The sequence below is a fragment of the Amblyraja radiata genome, chromosome 21 (genome assembly GCF_010909765.2).
Source record: "Amblyraja radiata isolate CabotCenter1 chromosome 21, sAmbRad1.1.pri, whole genome shotgun sequence".
In the NCBI taxonomy this organism is placed as follows: domain Eukaryota; kingdom Metazoa; phylum Chordata; class Chondrichthyes; order Rajiformes; family Rajidae; genus Amblyraja; species Amblyraja radiata.
Window position 1 is genome coordinate 25,173,821 of NC_045976.1, and position 16,508 is coordinate 25,190,328.

A 16,508-nucleotide genomic window follows, 5' to 3' on the forward strand; every position below is an offset into this window, starting at 1 on the left:
CTTTGGGTCTTAAATGTGCACACATTCTCGCTGTCCGAGCACGACGTGAGGAGGGCTCTGACACGGGTAAACACGAAGAAAGCTGCAGGCCCCAATGGCATCTCGGGGCGAGTACTCAAGTCCTGTGCTACGCAGCTAGCTCCGGTGCTCACTACAATATTCAACCTCTCCCTGGACAAGTCCGTGGTCCCTGCCTGCTTCAAAAAATCCATCATTGTACCGGTACCAAAAAATGCCTCCCCAGCCTGTCTGAATGACTACCGTCCGGTGGCCCTTACCTCAGTAGTCATGAAATGCTTTGAGAGGCTGGTGAAGAAACACATCTGTGCCTTCCTCCCTCGCAACATGGACCCGTTGCAGTTCACATACCGTCCGAACAGATCCACGGACGATGCGATCTCCCAGGTTTTGCACACCGCTCTCTCTCATCTTGACAGCCAGAATGGGGGCTACGTGAGGATGCTGTTCATAGACTTCAGTTCAGCCTTCAACACGATAGTCCCCACCAGACTGGCCGGGAAGCTACTGAATTGGGGCTCAACACCTCCCTGTGTGCCTGGGTCCTGGACTTTCTCACTGCCAGGCCCCAGGTAGTCAAGATGGGAGAGAATACATCGGAGTCCCTCACCCTGAGCACAGGATCGCCCCAGGGTTGCGTCCTCAGCCCCCTATTGTACTCCCTGTACACACATGACTGTGTGGCTAGGCTCAGCTCCAACTCAATAATTAAGTTTGCTGATGACACTGTGGTGGTGGGCCTGATCTCAGACAACGATGAGAAGGCCTACCGGGAGGAGGTGGCTGATCTAGCACTCTGGTGCCAGGACACCAGCCTCCTCTTGAACATCAAAAAAACTAAGGAGCTGATCGTGGACTTTAGGAGGGCACATCATCCGAGGACGTACACACCATTGAGGATAAATGGGGATACTGTGGATAGGGTGAGCTGTTTTAAATATCTGGGAATCCACATCTCTGAGGATATGACATGGACATCACACGCCGCAGCACTCGTGAGTAAGGCAAGGCAGCGCCTTTACCACCTCAGGCAATTGAGGAAATTCAGAGTGTCTCCGAGGATCCTCCAGCGCTTCTACTCAGCGGCTGTGGAAAGTATCTTGTCCGGAAATATTACCATCTGGTTTGGGAATTGCTCTGCCCAGGACAAGAAGGCTCTGCAGAGAGTAGTGCTTTCGGCCGAATGCCCTATGGGAACTTCACTCGCCCCCCTGCAGGAACTATACATCAGGAGGTGCAACTCCAGAGCCAATAAAATCATGGGAGACCCCTTCCACCCATGCAACGGACTGTTCCAGCTGCTACGGTCAGGCAAACGCCTCCGTTGCCATGCTGTGAGAACGGAGAGGTTGAAAAGGAGTTTCTTCCCAGAGGCCATTCGGACTGTAAACTCCTATCTCACCAGGGACTAACTTTACTGAACGTTTTTCCTTGCAATATTTAATATGTAAAAGAATATGTGTGTGTTTATGATTGTGTTTATAGTTTGTTTGGTTGTTTGTTTGTTTGTCTTTTGGCACAAAGTCCGCGAGCATTGCCACTTTTCATTTCACTGCACATCTCGTATGTGTATGTGATGAATAAACTTGACTTGACTTAAATATGAAAGGAGACCCTACTTATAAAGCTTATCAGATGTCTTGTAGCATTTATCTTTAAACTTCTTATTACAGTATATCATCGTACAACAAGACTCACAATATTTTTACAATGAACACAGGAACAATTCACATTTCTTCACTTTTCTAAGTCTATACAATGGATAGGATTAAACTTTCACATCTGAGTTTCTTTAATTTAATCACTGAATTATACAGTTTTCAGAAATTAACTCTAGGCAATGTATTCATACCTTGATTGCTTTATTTGCCAGAAATTTAATCATTCTCAACCTCTCATCAGTCATATATTTTAATAGTTTAGCTGTTAAAAGACAGGAAGCAAGATTTAGTTTACTGAACATAGTTTTGTTGAGCAAAACACTAGCCTTAATGTATGCAAACAATTTATCAGTGGTGTGAGAATAGGTTGAAGGTCATTCATAATTGCAACTGCAGTTTGACATTAGGATAGGTTTGGATATTATTCTTGAAGTTCAGATGCATCTATCCCAGAGGATTAGAAATGGAGGGAAAGATAACAATCCTGAGCAAATTATGAAACATGGGTTAGTAGGAGAACAGATAAAATGGAAAGAGAAAACCTTCCAAATATAAAGGTAAATTTTAATAAAACAATAGACAATAGACAATAGACAATATGTGCAGAAGTAGGCCATTCGACCCTTCGAGCCAGCATCGCCATTCAATGTGATCATAGCTGATCATCCACAATCATTTGGACAAACGAATCAAATACACACTCAAATGAATAAAACTGTCTGAACAATGAACAATACGTCTGAAAAGGGGTCTCAACCCGAAACGTCACCCATTCCTTCTATCCAGAGATGCTGCTTGTTCTGCAGAGTTACTCCAGTATTTTGAGTCTATCTTCGGTGTAAACCTGCATCTGCAGTTCCTTCCTATACAATAAGACTATTTACTTTGATTGTCTGCAAATTCAGCAGTATTCCATTGTGTCTAAAGACAGACCATGAACTATTTCTTTATTATCCAAATACTGATTTGTTAATACTAATTATTAATAAGTATCTCCAATCATAAAAGAAATAGGTTAACATAATAAAGCAGAGTGTGCACGCTTTGGGGTCAAACATAACAAAGGAATAAAGGGAGGTCAAGGTTGACCTTCCCTGGGTTTTGCTTCAAAATAGAACATACTGTAGCACAAAAGGTGGAATATCAAAGGCACGTAGAACGGGAACTACAATTATCATGCGTGATTTAATTCTCCATATTGATTGGATTCATCAGATTGGCATGGGTACTGTGGAAGAGGAATTTGTGGAGTGTGTCATGTGTTGTTTTTTAGAGCATTATATTGCAGATTATGTATATGTGTTGGAAAGAACTGCAAATGCTGATTTAAATCGAAGATAGACTCAAAATGCTGGAGTTACTCAGTGGGACATGCAGCATCCCTGGAGGGAAGAAATGGGTGATGTTATGGGTCGAGACCCTTCTTCAGACTGAAGTAGGGTCTCAACCCGAAATGTCACCCATTCCTTCTCTCCGGAGATGCTGCCTGTTCCGCTGAGTTACTCCAGCATTTTGTGTCTATATTACAGATTCTTTCAGGAAACATTTTAGATTTTGCCAAGTGTCATGAGGCAGGATTAATAAAATATGTAGTTAAGAATCCCCTTGATAGCAGTGATCGCAACATGTTAACATTCCAGGTAGAGCTTGAGGGTGAACACCTGGTGTCCATTAGCCAAAGTAGGATAACATTGATATAGTGGAAAATGGCAACATAAACAGAAAATGCTGGAAGAACTCAGACTGCCAAACAACATCTGTGGAAAGAGAAACCCGTTAATGCTTCGGGTCAGGGACACTTCCTCACAACTTGCCTTCCATTCTTTAGACTGAAGGGCCCCAACCCTAAATGTCAGATATCTGTGACTTCCCCAGATGCATCTGCGGTTTAGTTTTGGGATACAGCACGGAAACAGGCCCTTCCGCCCACCGTGTCCGCACCGACCAGTGATCCCCGCACACCAACACTACCCTACACACACTAGCGACAATTTTACATTTATACCAAGCCTATTAACCTACAAACCTGTATGTCTTTGGAGTGTGGGAGGAAACCGAAGATCTCAGAGCCTTCTTTTGCTCTGGTTTTTTATTTAATTCACATGTTTAATCAATAACGTTTTATTATTAATGTTTAATGTTTTAGGTGTCATTCCTAACTGTCACTGTATGTCATGTTGTCACTTGTGGGCGGAGCACCAAGATAAATTCCTTGTATGTGAATACTTGGCCAATAAACATTAATTAATTCAAAACCCACCCAGGTCACGGGGACAACATGCAAACTCCGTGCAGGCAACACCTGTAGTCAGGATTGAATCCAGGTCTCTGGCACTGTAAGCTAGTAGCTCTACTGCTAGGTCACCAGGCCAACCATAATTGTTCCTTGTGATTCCTTCTATGAGGGGTTGCCCTTTCACAAGCAGATAAAGAAGTTAAAACTACAATGCAATTTGGTAGAATGAGGTGTTGACTCTTTTGACTCTTAACATCCTAAGGGGGCATATATATTGAGATATTTCCACCAGTGGAAGAATCTTAAACAAGGGGACATAATCATAAGATTAGGGGCAGTCATTTGAAAGTGAGTATGTTAGAAGTATTCTCACAAAGGCAATTCTCTTCCCCAGAGGGTTGTGGAGGCTACATCACTAGGGCTATTTAAAAAGGAAGTAGATACATTTTTGATACATCAGATTGAGGAACTGGCACGGAGGAGGTGATGAAGCCAAAGGCAGGTAAGCTATGATTATATTGACTGGCAGGAGAGGTTTGAAGGGCCGAGTGGCCTACTCCTGCTCCTATTTTATAATGTCCTTGTGGTCTTGTGTTCTAAAATCCAAAAAAAATCTGAAATAGTCCAAAATGCAACAGACACGAATGAATGAAACTCTTGTTATAATCCTGCATCATAATTGACCATGTTCCATAAGTTTATCCTTGTTTATCTACCTTCTTTACTCACGATCCATGAACAGACAGGATATGATTGTTCAGCACCTGCAGAGAGACAGCCAATTGAACTTAATGGACAATACTGACAGAAAGCAACTTATTCCCTGAAACTTTGTAAATTGTAAACCAGGCTCTAAGTCAACAAATTACATAGATATAATAAACTACAGATGCTGATTTACAAAAAAAGACATAAAGTGCTAAGGTAACTCAGCAGGTCAGGCAGCGTCTCTGGCTAACATGGATAGGTGATGTTTCGGGTCAGAAACCTTTCCTCAGACCATGAGGCCCAACCCGAAAAGTCACCTATATGTTCTCCGGAGTGGCAGCCAGACCTGCGGAGTTACTCCAGAACTTAGTGTCTATTTCTTTCAACAAATTACATGATTGAATTCAGTTTCTTTTTGAAATTTGGTTAATTTCCCTTTTGATTCTAAACATTTTCTTTCTCTTTCTAAATATATTGATATATTAATGTCACCTTCTGACCCCTGAATGTTAAATTTCCATTGCCATTATTCAGACCAGAGCAGCTTTATTGGTCTCTTGACCATGATCTTCACTTGACCAACACTATCAAAACTTAGTTACCCATGCTGCAAATGGACTATTTTGTGTCATCTTCGCCGATAGAGCAACAATGACCATAATCCAACTAATTGTCCATTGCATGTCCTAAATACCAAGGTACCACATAATATAACAAACTTTCGGCCGTAGTTATTTGTAGCATAGAAGCAGTTTTTTTTAAAATAAAGAAAATCTATAGTTATAGATCACCAACATAGCATCAAGTTGTTTACAAATTTTCATCACATTTTTGAACTTTTTTAAAGATTTCCTGTATCTTCATGGCCAAAGACAAAAAGCCTACCTCCCCACTCTCTCACAACAAATATGGGACCACTCCCATCCAGATCTCATCACAGGCTTGGTCTAAATAAAAGGCCAAGGAGCTAAACTCCAGATGAGAGTGCTTGCCTTTGGCATCAAAAGAGCATTTGACTGACCTCAAGATCAATGTGCTTTGGAAAAAGCTGAAGTCAATAGGTAGCAAGGGGAAACATAGAAACATAGAAACATAGAAATTAGGTGCAGGAGTAGGCCATTCGGCCCTTCGAGTCTGCACCGCCATTCAATATGATCATGGCTGATCATCCAACTCAGTATCCCGTACCTGCCTTCTCTCCATACCCTCTGATCCCCTTAGCCACAAGGGCCACATCTAACTCCCTCTTAAATATAGCCAATGAACTGGCCTCGACTACCCTCTGTGGCAGGGAGTTCCAGAGATTCACCACTCTCTGTGTGAAAAAAGTTCTTCTCATCTCGGTTTTAAAGGATTTCCCCCTTATCCTTAAGCTGTGACCCCTTGTCCTGGACTTCCCCAACATCGGGAGCAATCTTCCTGCATCTAGCCTGTCCAACCCCTTAAGAATTTTGTAAGTTTCTATAAGATCCCCTCTCAATCTCCTAAATTCTAGAGAGTATAAACCAAGTCTATCCAGTCTTTCTTCATAAGACAGTCCTGACATCCCAGGAATCAGTCTGGTGAACCTTCTCTGCACTCCCTCTATGGCAATAATGTCCTTCCTCAGATTTGGAGACCAAAACTGTACGCAATACTCCAGGTGTGGTCTCACCAAGACCCTGTACAACTGCAGTAGAACCTCCCTGCTCCTATACTCAAATCCTTTTGCTATGAAAGCTAACATACCATTCGCTTTCTTCACTGCCTGCTGCACCTGCATGCCCACTTTCAATGACTGGTGTACCATGACACCCAGGTCTCGCTGCATCTCCCCTTTTCCTAGTCGGCCACCATTTAGATAATAGTCTGCTTTCCTGTTTTTGCCACCAAAATGGAGAACCTCACATTTATCCACATTATACTGCATCTGCCAAACATTTGCCCACTCACCCAGCCTATCCAAGTCACCTTGCAGTCTCCTAGCATCCTCCTCACAGCTAAAACATGGGAGAACACTCCAATGGCTGGAGTCATGCGTAACACAAAGAAACATTGCTGTGGTTGTTGTCATTTGATTGTCCTTGTCCCAGAACAGCACTGCATGAATTCCTCAGGCCAACCACTCAAGAAGGCAGCTCACAACTGTCTTCTCAAGAGCAATTAAATATGGACGCTAAATACCTACTAGTGGTACCCAGACCCGGAATAATGTGTGATTTTGTTTCAATGGTCCGAGACATTAATATATTATGGATGGTCTTCTTGGGATGTGGGCTCTTGGAAATCTGTGAAATGGTCTTCAACCCAAAATGGGGTTTCATTCATTGGAGTAAATTCAATCCATCCAATCCCAGAATATCACGGAAATCCAAAGCAACACCCAGTTTGAAAAGAATAACTTTGAAAAGTTTGTTTTAAACCATTTCCCAACAATTACATATATTTATCAGATATAATGAAAGCAGCAAAACTATCCTCTGTTTTTATATTGTAGTTAAGCATATATCTTCATATCAGAAGAACAAGCACAACCATTTTCCCCACCAATATTTTCCCTCAAAGAAACTACTGAGAGTAAACAAGCCCAAATGCTAAGTTAAATAAACTGACCATCTCTGGGAATTATTAAGATAGTTTTATAGAATCTATTGCTGAAATTACTTTAATATTTTGCAATCATTCTTAATCCAATGAGACAAAAATATTAAAATTAAACTCTGTACCTTGCTGCATTGATACATGGCTCTTCTTGATGCTTTTATATCTTAAGCAATCAGTGACCTAACAGAGAATGTTGTGCACTGTAGTTAGATGACATAATATTTCACAGCAGGCAGAGTCATTAATTTTCAGATATGTTATCATCGGCGTGGAGGTGTCATAGTTTGGCTAAAAGACTAGTCAATCAGAACTAAAACTAAATGTCGAGAGAACAAATCCTATCTATGCAGTTTAGAAAATCTGTCATTGTTACATAGTATGACTCCAGTCCCACACCACATGCTCACAACCATTCCCTGATCTCAACCAGGTCTCATACATGTTCCATACCACACACTCTCCATCATTCCCTGGTGCCCTGTAAGCCAAGTGGTTGTAATGAACTGATCCAAGTTAAGATGATGGTTGAAAACAAGCACATTCTCAGGATAACCAGGATCAGTAATAATTGCTGGCCTTGCCAGAAATGCTCTCATCTCGAGGTCGAATTGAAATGAAATAGTAATCGAAGTTGGCAGCAGCGAATATCTGAATGTCAATGTCAGGATATTTCCAATTTGTGGTTCCCCATACGCTATATCTTGGAATCATCATTGAACATGTTTCTCTTTATGTTACTGCTGTCAGTTGACATAGCAGAATCTTTGGGGCATTTTTCTTCTTATTTGCTGACGGATCATATTACTGCAAGTAGTGCTGGATCAATTGCAATGAATGCCAACCACTATGCACTTTAAAGTGCGGTTAATCAATAAAAAGTTATCAAGACCAATAGATATCTCCATCCCCCTACAAAATGTAACATTCATACCACAGGGTAGAACTAGAACCAGTTTAGCCTGACTTCCATGCAAGGAATAAGATCAATTTCTGGTTTCACTTCCCCTCGTGCCCTTAGATATATTAATCAGCGGTTCAGTGGTTTTCGAGAAAGAATTGGTTTGCGAGTGCATCCAGCGACTGATAGGAACCTCTAACAATAGATATCTTTTTTTCTAATATTTGGGATATTTCCATTACAATATGCTTTCATTTTAAGTAACTAAATGGCATGAGGCATAAATTTATGTTGTGTTGTCCTGTAAACTAGAACAGCATTTTTAAACCAGCACTGTGTTTATCAGTATCTGAATGGAATAAAATGCATGCTAAAAATTAATGAATGATGTACTTATTTTCTTGCTCAGTAATTCATACATAACTACAAAAAGTAAAAGTACAGGGCATAAGGTGGCAATCTATCGGGCAGGTTTGCACAAATGGAATGTTCCAACATACCCTAGAATCTGCAATGGATTTGTTGCTTTTGCTGCACTTCAGAGACATCGAAAACGTCCAAAGAATTATTAGCCTTTCTCTCTCTGTTTTTCTTCTTGGGTTACTATATCTAATGTTAACGAAAAAGATATCTTCATACTTTATCATTCAATATCACAAATGTTAAATAGAGCCCATTGACTAACAGAACACATATCTGTTTTTTTGTATTGTATATCTATTTTTCTTGACTGTCAAGAAATCATTAACATTTAAGAAAATGTATAAAACTATGTGGAAACCACAGACATAATGATTGCCCGGAGAACACTCAGAACGATTCCCAGAAATATAGCACAAATACAATGCATGCTCGAAGATCTCAGGTTGAATGACCTTAAGGTAATTCTGTTCTTAATTGTTCTACAATAAGCATTGGTTTCATTTATCCACTGTTTTAAGAAAGTTCAACAAAATAATCCAAACTATCCTGTCATAAACAGATTGTCTTACATCCTGTAATTTTTAAAAAAAGTAAAATTACAAAAGAGACTGCACTTCTGAAGCAATTCACTGGGTATTAAGTGTATTAGACCATACAAAGTTGTGAGGGCTCTTAATAAATTCATTTATTTTTTCAAAATTGTGATATAACATGAATGCCAAGTATTCAACTGATCAAATTATCTTTTCTAAACTTATTTTTCAAAATTGTGAAATCGTGATATCATTTGATTGCCAAGTATTCAACTGATCAAATTATTTTTTCTAAACTTTGTTTTTGCTAATTGCTTCAATCTTACTCTGATAGTATTTTGAAAGTTTCAGCCATTAATGTTTTCAGTTACATCACCTATGTCACTACAGGGTGTTGGAGTTGAACTGGTTTTTGTCAATATCAATTAAGGTGCCACAATAGTCATTGAAGTGGCTTAAGAGCACAAAATGAAGGTAGCAGAATTTGGTTCTTACAACTATATGTAGAACTGTAACAACATGAATACTGCCACAGGAAGTCCATCAATGAAAGGTGGAGGTGAGCAAATTTCATGAATGGTCCTTGAGCTTGAGCCTCAGTTAGAAATTACCAAGTATGATGTTTTGGGAATTACAGAGACATGGCTGCAAGAGGGCCAGGGCTGGGAACTGAATATTCAAGGGTATACTTCCTATTAAAAATAAACAGACAGGTGGGCAGAGGGGGTGGGGTAGCTCTGTTGGTGAGGAATGAAATTCAGTCCCTTGCAAGGGGTGACATTGAAACAGGAGATGTGAAGTCAGTATGGATAGAACTAAGGAATTGTAAAGGTAAAAAGACCCTAATGGGACTTATCTACAGGCCCCCAAACAATAGCCTGGATATAGGGTGCAAGTTGAATCAAGAGTTTAAATTGGCATGTCGCATAGGTAATGCTGCGGTTGTTATGGGAGATTTCAACATGCAGATAGACTGGGAAAATCAGGTTGGTACTGGACCCCAAGAAAGAGAGTTTGTGGAGTGCCTCCATGATAGATTCTTAGAGCAGCTTGTAATGGAGCCTACCAGGGAGGAGGCAATTCTGGATTTATGGTTATGTAATGAACCGGATTTGATAAGGGAACTTGTGGTTAAGGAGCCATTAGGATGTGGTGACCATAATATTGTACGTTTTAATCTACAATTTCAGAGGGAGAAGGGTAAATCGGAGGTGTCGGTGTTACAGTTGAACAAAGAGGACTATGGAGCTATGAGGGAGGAGCTGGCCAAAGTTGACTGGAAAGGTATCCTAGCAGGGATGACAGTGGAACACCAATGACAGGTATTTCAGGGAATAATACAGAAGGTGCAGGATCAGTTCATTCCATAGAGGAAGAAAGATTCCAAGGGGAGTAAGGGGTGACCGTGGCTGACAAAGGAAGCCAGGGGCAGTATAAAAATAAAAGAGAAGAAGTACAACATAGCAAAGATGAGCGGGAGGCAAGAGGATTGAGTAATGTTCAAAGAGCAACAGAATAGGCAATACGGGGAGAAAAGATGAGATACGAAGGTAAGCTAGCCAAGAATATAAAGGAGGATAGTACAAGTTTCTTTAGGTATGTGAACAGGAAAAAATTAGTTCAGAACAAAGTTGGACCCTTGAAGAATGAAAAAGGTGAATTTATTATGGGGAACAAGGAAATGGCAGATAAGTTGAACAGGTACTTTGGATCCGTCTTCACTAAGGAAGACACAAACAATCGTCCTGATGTACTAGTGGCCAGAGAATCTGGGGTGAAGGAGGATCTGAAGGAAATCCACATTAGGCAGGAAATTCTGTAGGATAGACTGATGGGACTGAAGGCTGATAAATCCCCAGGGCCTGATGGTCTGCATCCCAGGGTACTTAAGGAGGTGGCCCTACAAATCATGAATGCATTGGTGATAATTTTCCAATCTTCTATAGACTCTAGATCAGTTCCTGTGGACTGGAGGGTAGCTAATGTAACCCCACTTTTTAAGAAAGGAGGGAGAGAGAAAACAGGGAATTATAGACCAATTAGCCTGACATCAGATGCTTGAGTCGATTATTAAATATGTAATAGCAGTGCATTTGGAAGGCAGTGACAAGATCGGTCAAAGTTAGCATGGATTTATGTAGGGGAAATCATGCTTGACTTATCTTCTGGAATTTTTTGAGAATGCAACAAGTAGAATAGATAAGTGGATCTGGACTTTCAAAAAGCCTTTGACAAGGTCCCACACAAGAGATTAGTGGGCAAAATTAGAGCACATGGTATTGGGGATAGGGTATTGGTCATGCATAGAGAACTGGTTGGCAGACAGGAAGCAAAGAGTAGGAATTAACAGGTCCTTTTCAGAATGGCAGGTCTGTGACTAGTGGGGTGCCGCAAGGCTCAGTGCTGGGACCCCAGTTATTTAGAATATATATAAACAATTTAGACAAAGGAATTAAATGTGACATCTCCAAGTTTGGCAATGACACAAAGCTGGGTGGCAGTGTAAGCTGCGAGGAGGATGCTATGAGGCTGCAGGGTGACTTGGATAAGTTGGATGAGTGGGCAGATGCATGGCAGATGCTGTGTAATGTGGATAAATGTGAGGTTATCCACTTGGTGGCAAGAACAAGAAGGCAGTCAGATTAGGAAACAGGAAGGTGCAACGAGATCTGGGCATGCTTGTACATCAGTCACTGAAAGTAAGCATGCAGGTACAGCATGCAGTAAAGAAAGCAAATGGCATGTTGGCCTTCATAGCATGATTTGAGTATAGGAGCAAGGAGGTCCTACTGCAGCTGCACAGTTTAAAAATGAATAGGCCATTTAGGACTGAGATGAGGAAAAACTTTTCACCCCAGAGAGTTGTGAATCTGTGGATTTCTCTGAAGGCAGTGGAGGCCAATTCACTGGAAGTATTCAAAAGAGAGTTAGATTTAACTCTCAGGGTTAACGGAATCAAGGGATATGGGAAGAAAGCAGGAACGGGGTACTGATTTTGGATGATCAGCCTGCTTACATTGAATGGTGGTGCTGGCTCGAAGGACCGAATGGCCTACTCCCGCACCTATTTTCTATGTTTCTACATTTCTCGGATGGCTAGCCTGATCAAAATGCCCTTCTCTCCTTCAATGGCACAAGTCTAACAACCAGTCTTACTCTTCAGAGTAGCTCAATTGTAAACACTCTGATGTCAAACAAGCAGATTCTCTGTATAATATGTGCAAACATATTAGTTCTGTTAAGGAAAGCCCTTTGGAACATCGGACCCTTTTGATCTAATGAAATTGACTTGCAGTCAACCTTGCAGCAAAGCAAGAATTTCATTGTCCTATACAGGGACACATGACAATAAACTCACTTGAACTTGAACTTGAACTTAAACTTTACGTTATTGAATTAATTCCTTATTACCCCAGACTAACTTGTGACTCCATTCTCACCACCCTCCTCCTGAGAAAAGATTCTGGTCTTTAATCCCTGACGTTTACCTCTCGCATATTTCAGTCGGTGAAAGCTGGAAAATAGTGCAAAATATCAACCCGACTGACCGTGGTTGAAAACAATCCCGAAAGTCAGGAGCAGTGAAAACCTCACGAAATATTCATAAAGAAGCAGCATCCGCCTATTTCCAGAGCAGCTCCTCACGTCACAATATTGACCCCAATTCTAACCAGTACAGGTCTGCGCAGTACATCGTGCACAGGAGGCATTTACCAAGGTGCTGCTGGGTTCGTCTGAGGACATTTCAGAAGGATTCAGTCAGACTGTAGCTGTGAAATCAACAGCATTAAACGACCTTGCGTCAGACTAACGTCATATTAGTTATGAAAACTCCTGGCGATGACGCCAACACCCAGTTGTGGGCAAGCGTTAAAACGATGGTCATTCGCCTTTTTAACTTTTTTTCCATTGAAAATTGAGATATTAACTCTGTCTCTCTTTCTAAAGACGTCGCCTGGCCTGCTGAGTGTATCCAGCATTTTCTTCTTTTGCAGAGAGGTGCTGCAGTGTTAGAAAATACGTTAAAGCTGGAGTCCGCTACTGATCCTTTGGCACTATTCCAAGAAGAGCAGGCGATATATTATTTGATGTAGCGATGACGCTTTAACATTTCCACATGATTTAAACATGTATAACTTTTTGAATTATGTGCTTCTAGCTTTCCATCCTGATCTATATAATTCCAACTTTTGTGGGATTGTCATTGCGTATATTCCGATCGAGGCAGGCTACATGTAGGGGAAGGATAGAGTTGCGCCATAGACCCGGGTTCGATCCTGACTACGGGTACTCTTTGTACGGAGTTTGTACGTTCTCCCCGTGACCGTGTGGGTTTTCTCCGGGTAACCCGTTGATCTACTCCTGCAGTTTGTTTTTGCTGAAGATTCCAACATCTGCCGTTCCTTATAACTTCTCTTTAAATAAGCTTGAAGTCCTCTGCTCTAAACTTTTCTTGTTTAGCTCGGTGTTAATGTTATATATAATAAATAGTTCAGTACAGTGCCTTGGATCATTATACTAATAGGCCATTGCTAAAATGAAAGCTACAAAAAGTTACATTGACTTTAACAAACATCTTCTAATTCTGAAACAATGATCTTGTTCCCAATATTTGTCAATTAAGAAATTAACAGTTCAGCAGAGATGATATTTGATAATTGGATAATGAAAGCACTTCAAAAATATTTGTGTTTGAAAAGAGCCAGTTTTAGACATTGATGTTGCTGGGGAGATCCTGACACCATATAATGTTCATTCTGGGAGACAGCTTTTTATGCATTTTGTTAACAGTCATGGCTAGCAGGAATTCATACATTTAAATACCAGAGAAAGTCAAGAGTCAAGAGTCTTTTATTGTCACTTGTCCCAAAATGGAATAATGGAATTCTTACTTGCAACAGCAGCAGCACAACATGTTTGTAAACACAGTACTCAATAGATAACAAACAGAAAAAAAAATCCAATAAATGAAATACATCCAATATAGCACAAAAACAAAACAAAGACCAAAGTCCCTTGTGCAACCCAGGCAGTTTGTAGTTCGGAGTTTAATTGGAGTTTGTAGTGTTCAATAGCCTGATAGTCGTTGGGAAGAAGCTGCTCCTGAACCTGGACATTTACGTTTTCAAACTCTTGTACCTTCTTCCCGATGGCAGGAGTGAAATGAGAACATGGCAGGTAGTGAGGGTCCTTGATGATATTGGCGGCCTTTTAAGCCAACACCTTTTATAGATCCCGTCAATGGATCCACATTATGGCAAAATATATTTTATAATAGATTGATTTTTGAGAGATCAATTGATCAACAGGTTTAGTCATAGAGTAATACAGAGTGGAAACAGGCCCTTCGGCCTAACTCGCCCACACCGGCCAACAATGTCCAAACTGCCCTAGTCCCACTTGCCTGCACTTGGTCCATACTCTCCAAACCTGTCCTATCCATGTACCTGTCCAACTGTTTCTTAAATGATGGGATAGTCCCAGCCTCAACTACCTCCTCTGGCAGCTTGTTCCATACACCCACCTTTGTGTGAAAAAGTTACCCCCTGGATTCCTATTTCCCCTTCACGTTAAACCTATGTCCTCTGGTCCTCGATTCCTCTACTCTGGGTAAAAGACTCTGTGCATTTAACCAATCTACTCCTCTCATGATTTTATATACCTCTATAAGATCTCCCCATCCTCCTATGCTCCACGGAATGGAGACCCAGCATATTCAACCTCTCCCTATAGATCACACCCTCTAGTCCTGGTAAATCTTTTCTGAACCCTTTCAAGCTTGACAATATCTTTCCCATAACATGGTGCCCAGAACTGAACACAATATTCTAAATGCTGTCTCACCAACGTCTTATACAACTGCAACAAGATCTCCCAACTTCCAAACTCAATACCCTGACTGATGAAGACCAAAGTGCCAAAAGCCTTTTTGACCACCTTATCTACCTGAGACTTGACCTTCAAGGAACCATGCACTTGTATTCCTAGATCCCTCTGCTCTACAACACTAGCCAGAGGCCTACCATTTACTGTATTGGTCCTGCCCTTGTTCGACATCCCAAAATGCAACACCTCACACTTCTCTGTATTAAATTCCATCAACCCTTCCTCTGCCCACCTGGCCAATCAATCCAGATCCTGCTGCAATCATTCACAACCGTCTTCACTATCTGCCACTAACTTTTGTATCAGGTTTGCTACTAGATTGGCTATACTAGTGACCAATAATCTTAAAATGGCGATAAGACTCTTTCCATATCTCATCCACAACTATGTCCAGAAAAATGTATCCACTTTGGATGAATACGTTACATGCAGAGCACTGGTAAGATTATTTCTTGTTTTTATTACCAGTTGTCAGCAAAACAAAGTCCTGAATCCTACATTGTCATTGACTGTATTCAGTCCACGGCAGAGAATTGGAGCACCCACCAGCAGAGACTTGAAAGGAAAAGATAATTCCTGAAGATGGTTCTCAGAGTTACCGATCACAGCATGGAAATAATAAATATCTGTATGTGATCATGGAACAAAACTTGGACCCATTTATATGTTTTACAACTCTGCAGGTACCCTTGGCCATTGTGATTTTGATGACTGTCAGTTTTTGGTTCTTGTGTTCTTTGTTGCTATCTTTCACAAATAACTTTCACTGAGGAAGACATGCTGCAGAAATTATGGCATCAAGTTATTTTTTGCTTTTGTGTACCATTGTTATGTTGTTAATAGACAGTAAAATGTACTTGTCCTGAAAATTATATTTCCACATGAGATCAGTCTGTATTCAGTGATTACATAAATTGTAAGGTTTGGCATGTACAGAAGACACACACCAATTTTAGTTCAAAAAATGGTGCTGTATATTTATACAATATCAGATACAATATGAAATAAACTAAGGGAAAGAAAGATGGGAGACAGAGAGAAAATGGGAAGATACGCCAACATGATGTTAGGCATTTCATCCGAATCATTGCAACAATTAAGTAGCACATAGGATGCTCGCTAAGCAGTCAGATAATGTGGGCAAAAAGTATATCCAATATTGTCAACAAACACATCAACAAAGAAAAATCCCTTAGATTTCACATTAATGTACCATCTGAGCATTGGGGCAAAATTGACAGGCAAGTTTCAAGATAAAACATTCTATAAAATAAAACTCCCTTTAATAAGGCAGCACAGGGCAAATGGCTAAAATAACAGTAAGGAAGCTGATGACAATTCGGGTTCTGTCAGAGACCAGAGTTTAACTTAAATTAGACAAAGATAATTGATTATAAGATCATAGACGTTTAATCAGGGATTGATGGGAAATTAGATTAGAAGTAACCCCAGTACAGACACCATTAATGACAGGGACCACAACACTAGTTTATTGTAGTCAGAAATTGAATAATATAATAAACAAGTTTTGAGACTTTAAAAAGATATGCTCAAGATGAGGA

The 16,508-nt window shown here is 40.6% G+C and overlaps 1 protein-coding gene across 1 annotated transcript in view; it reads right to left on the reverse strand.

Annotated features, from left to right (window-relative positions):
• Positions 1-7,802, reverse strand: part of ttll8 (tubulin tyrosine ligase like 8) — a 55,287-nt gene extending 47,485 nt beyond the window's left edge. Inside the window, exons 1-2 of the mRNA XM_033039343.1 lie at positions 7,646-7,802; positions 1,871-1,941 (exon numbers count right to left, since the gene is read on the reverse strand). Of these exons, the coding sequence (XP_032895234.1) occupies positions 1,871-1,941; positions 7,646-7,802 (228 nt within the window). The remainder of the gene's footprint in view (positions 1-1,870; positions 1,942-7,645) is intronic.
• Positions 7,803-16,508: the final 8,706 nt, after the last annotated feature.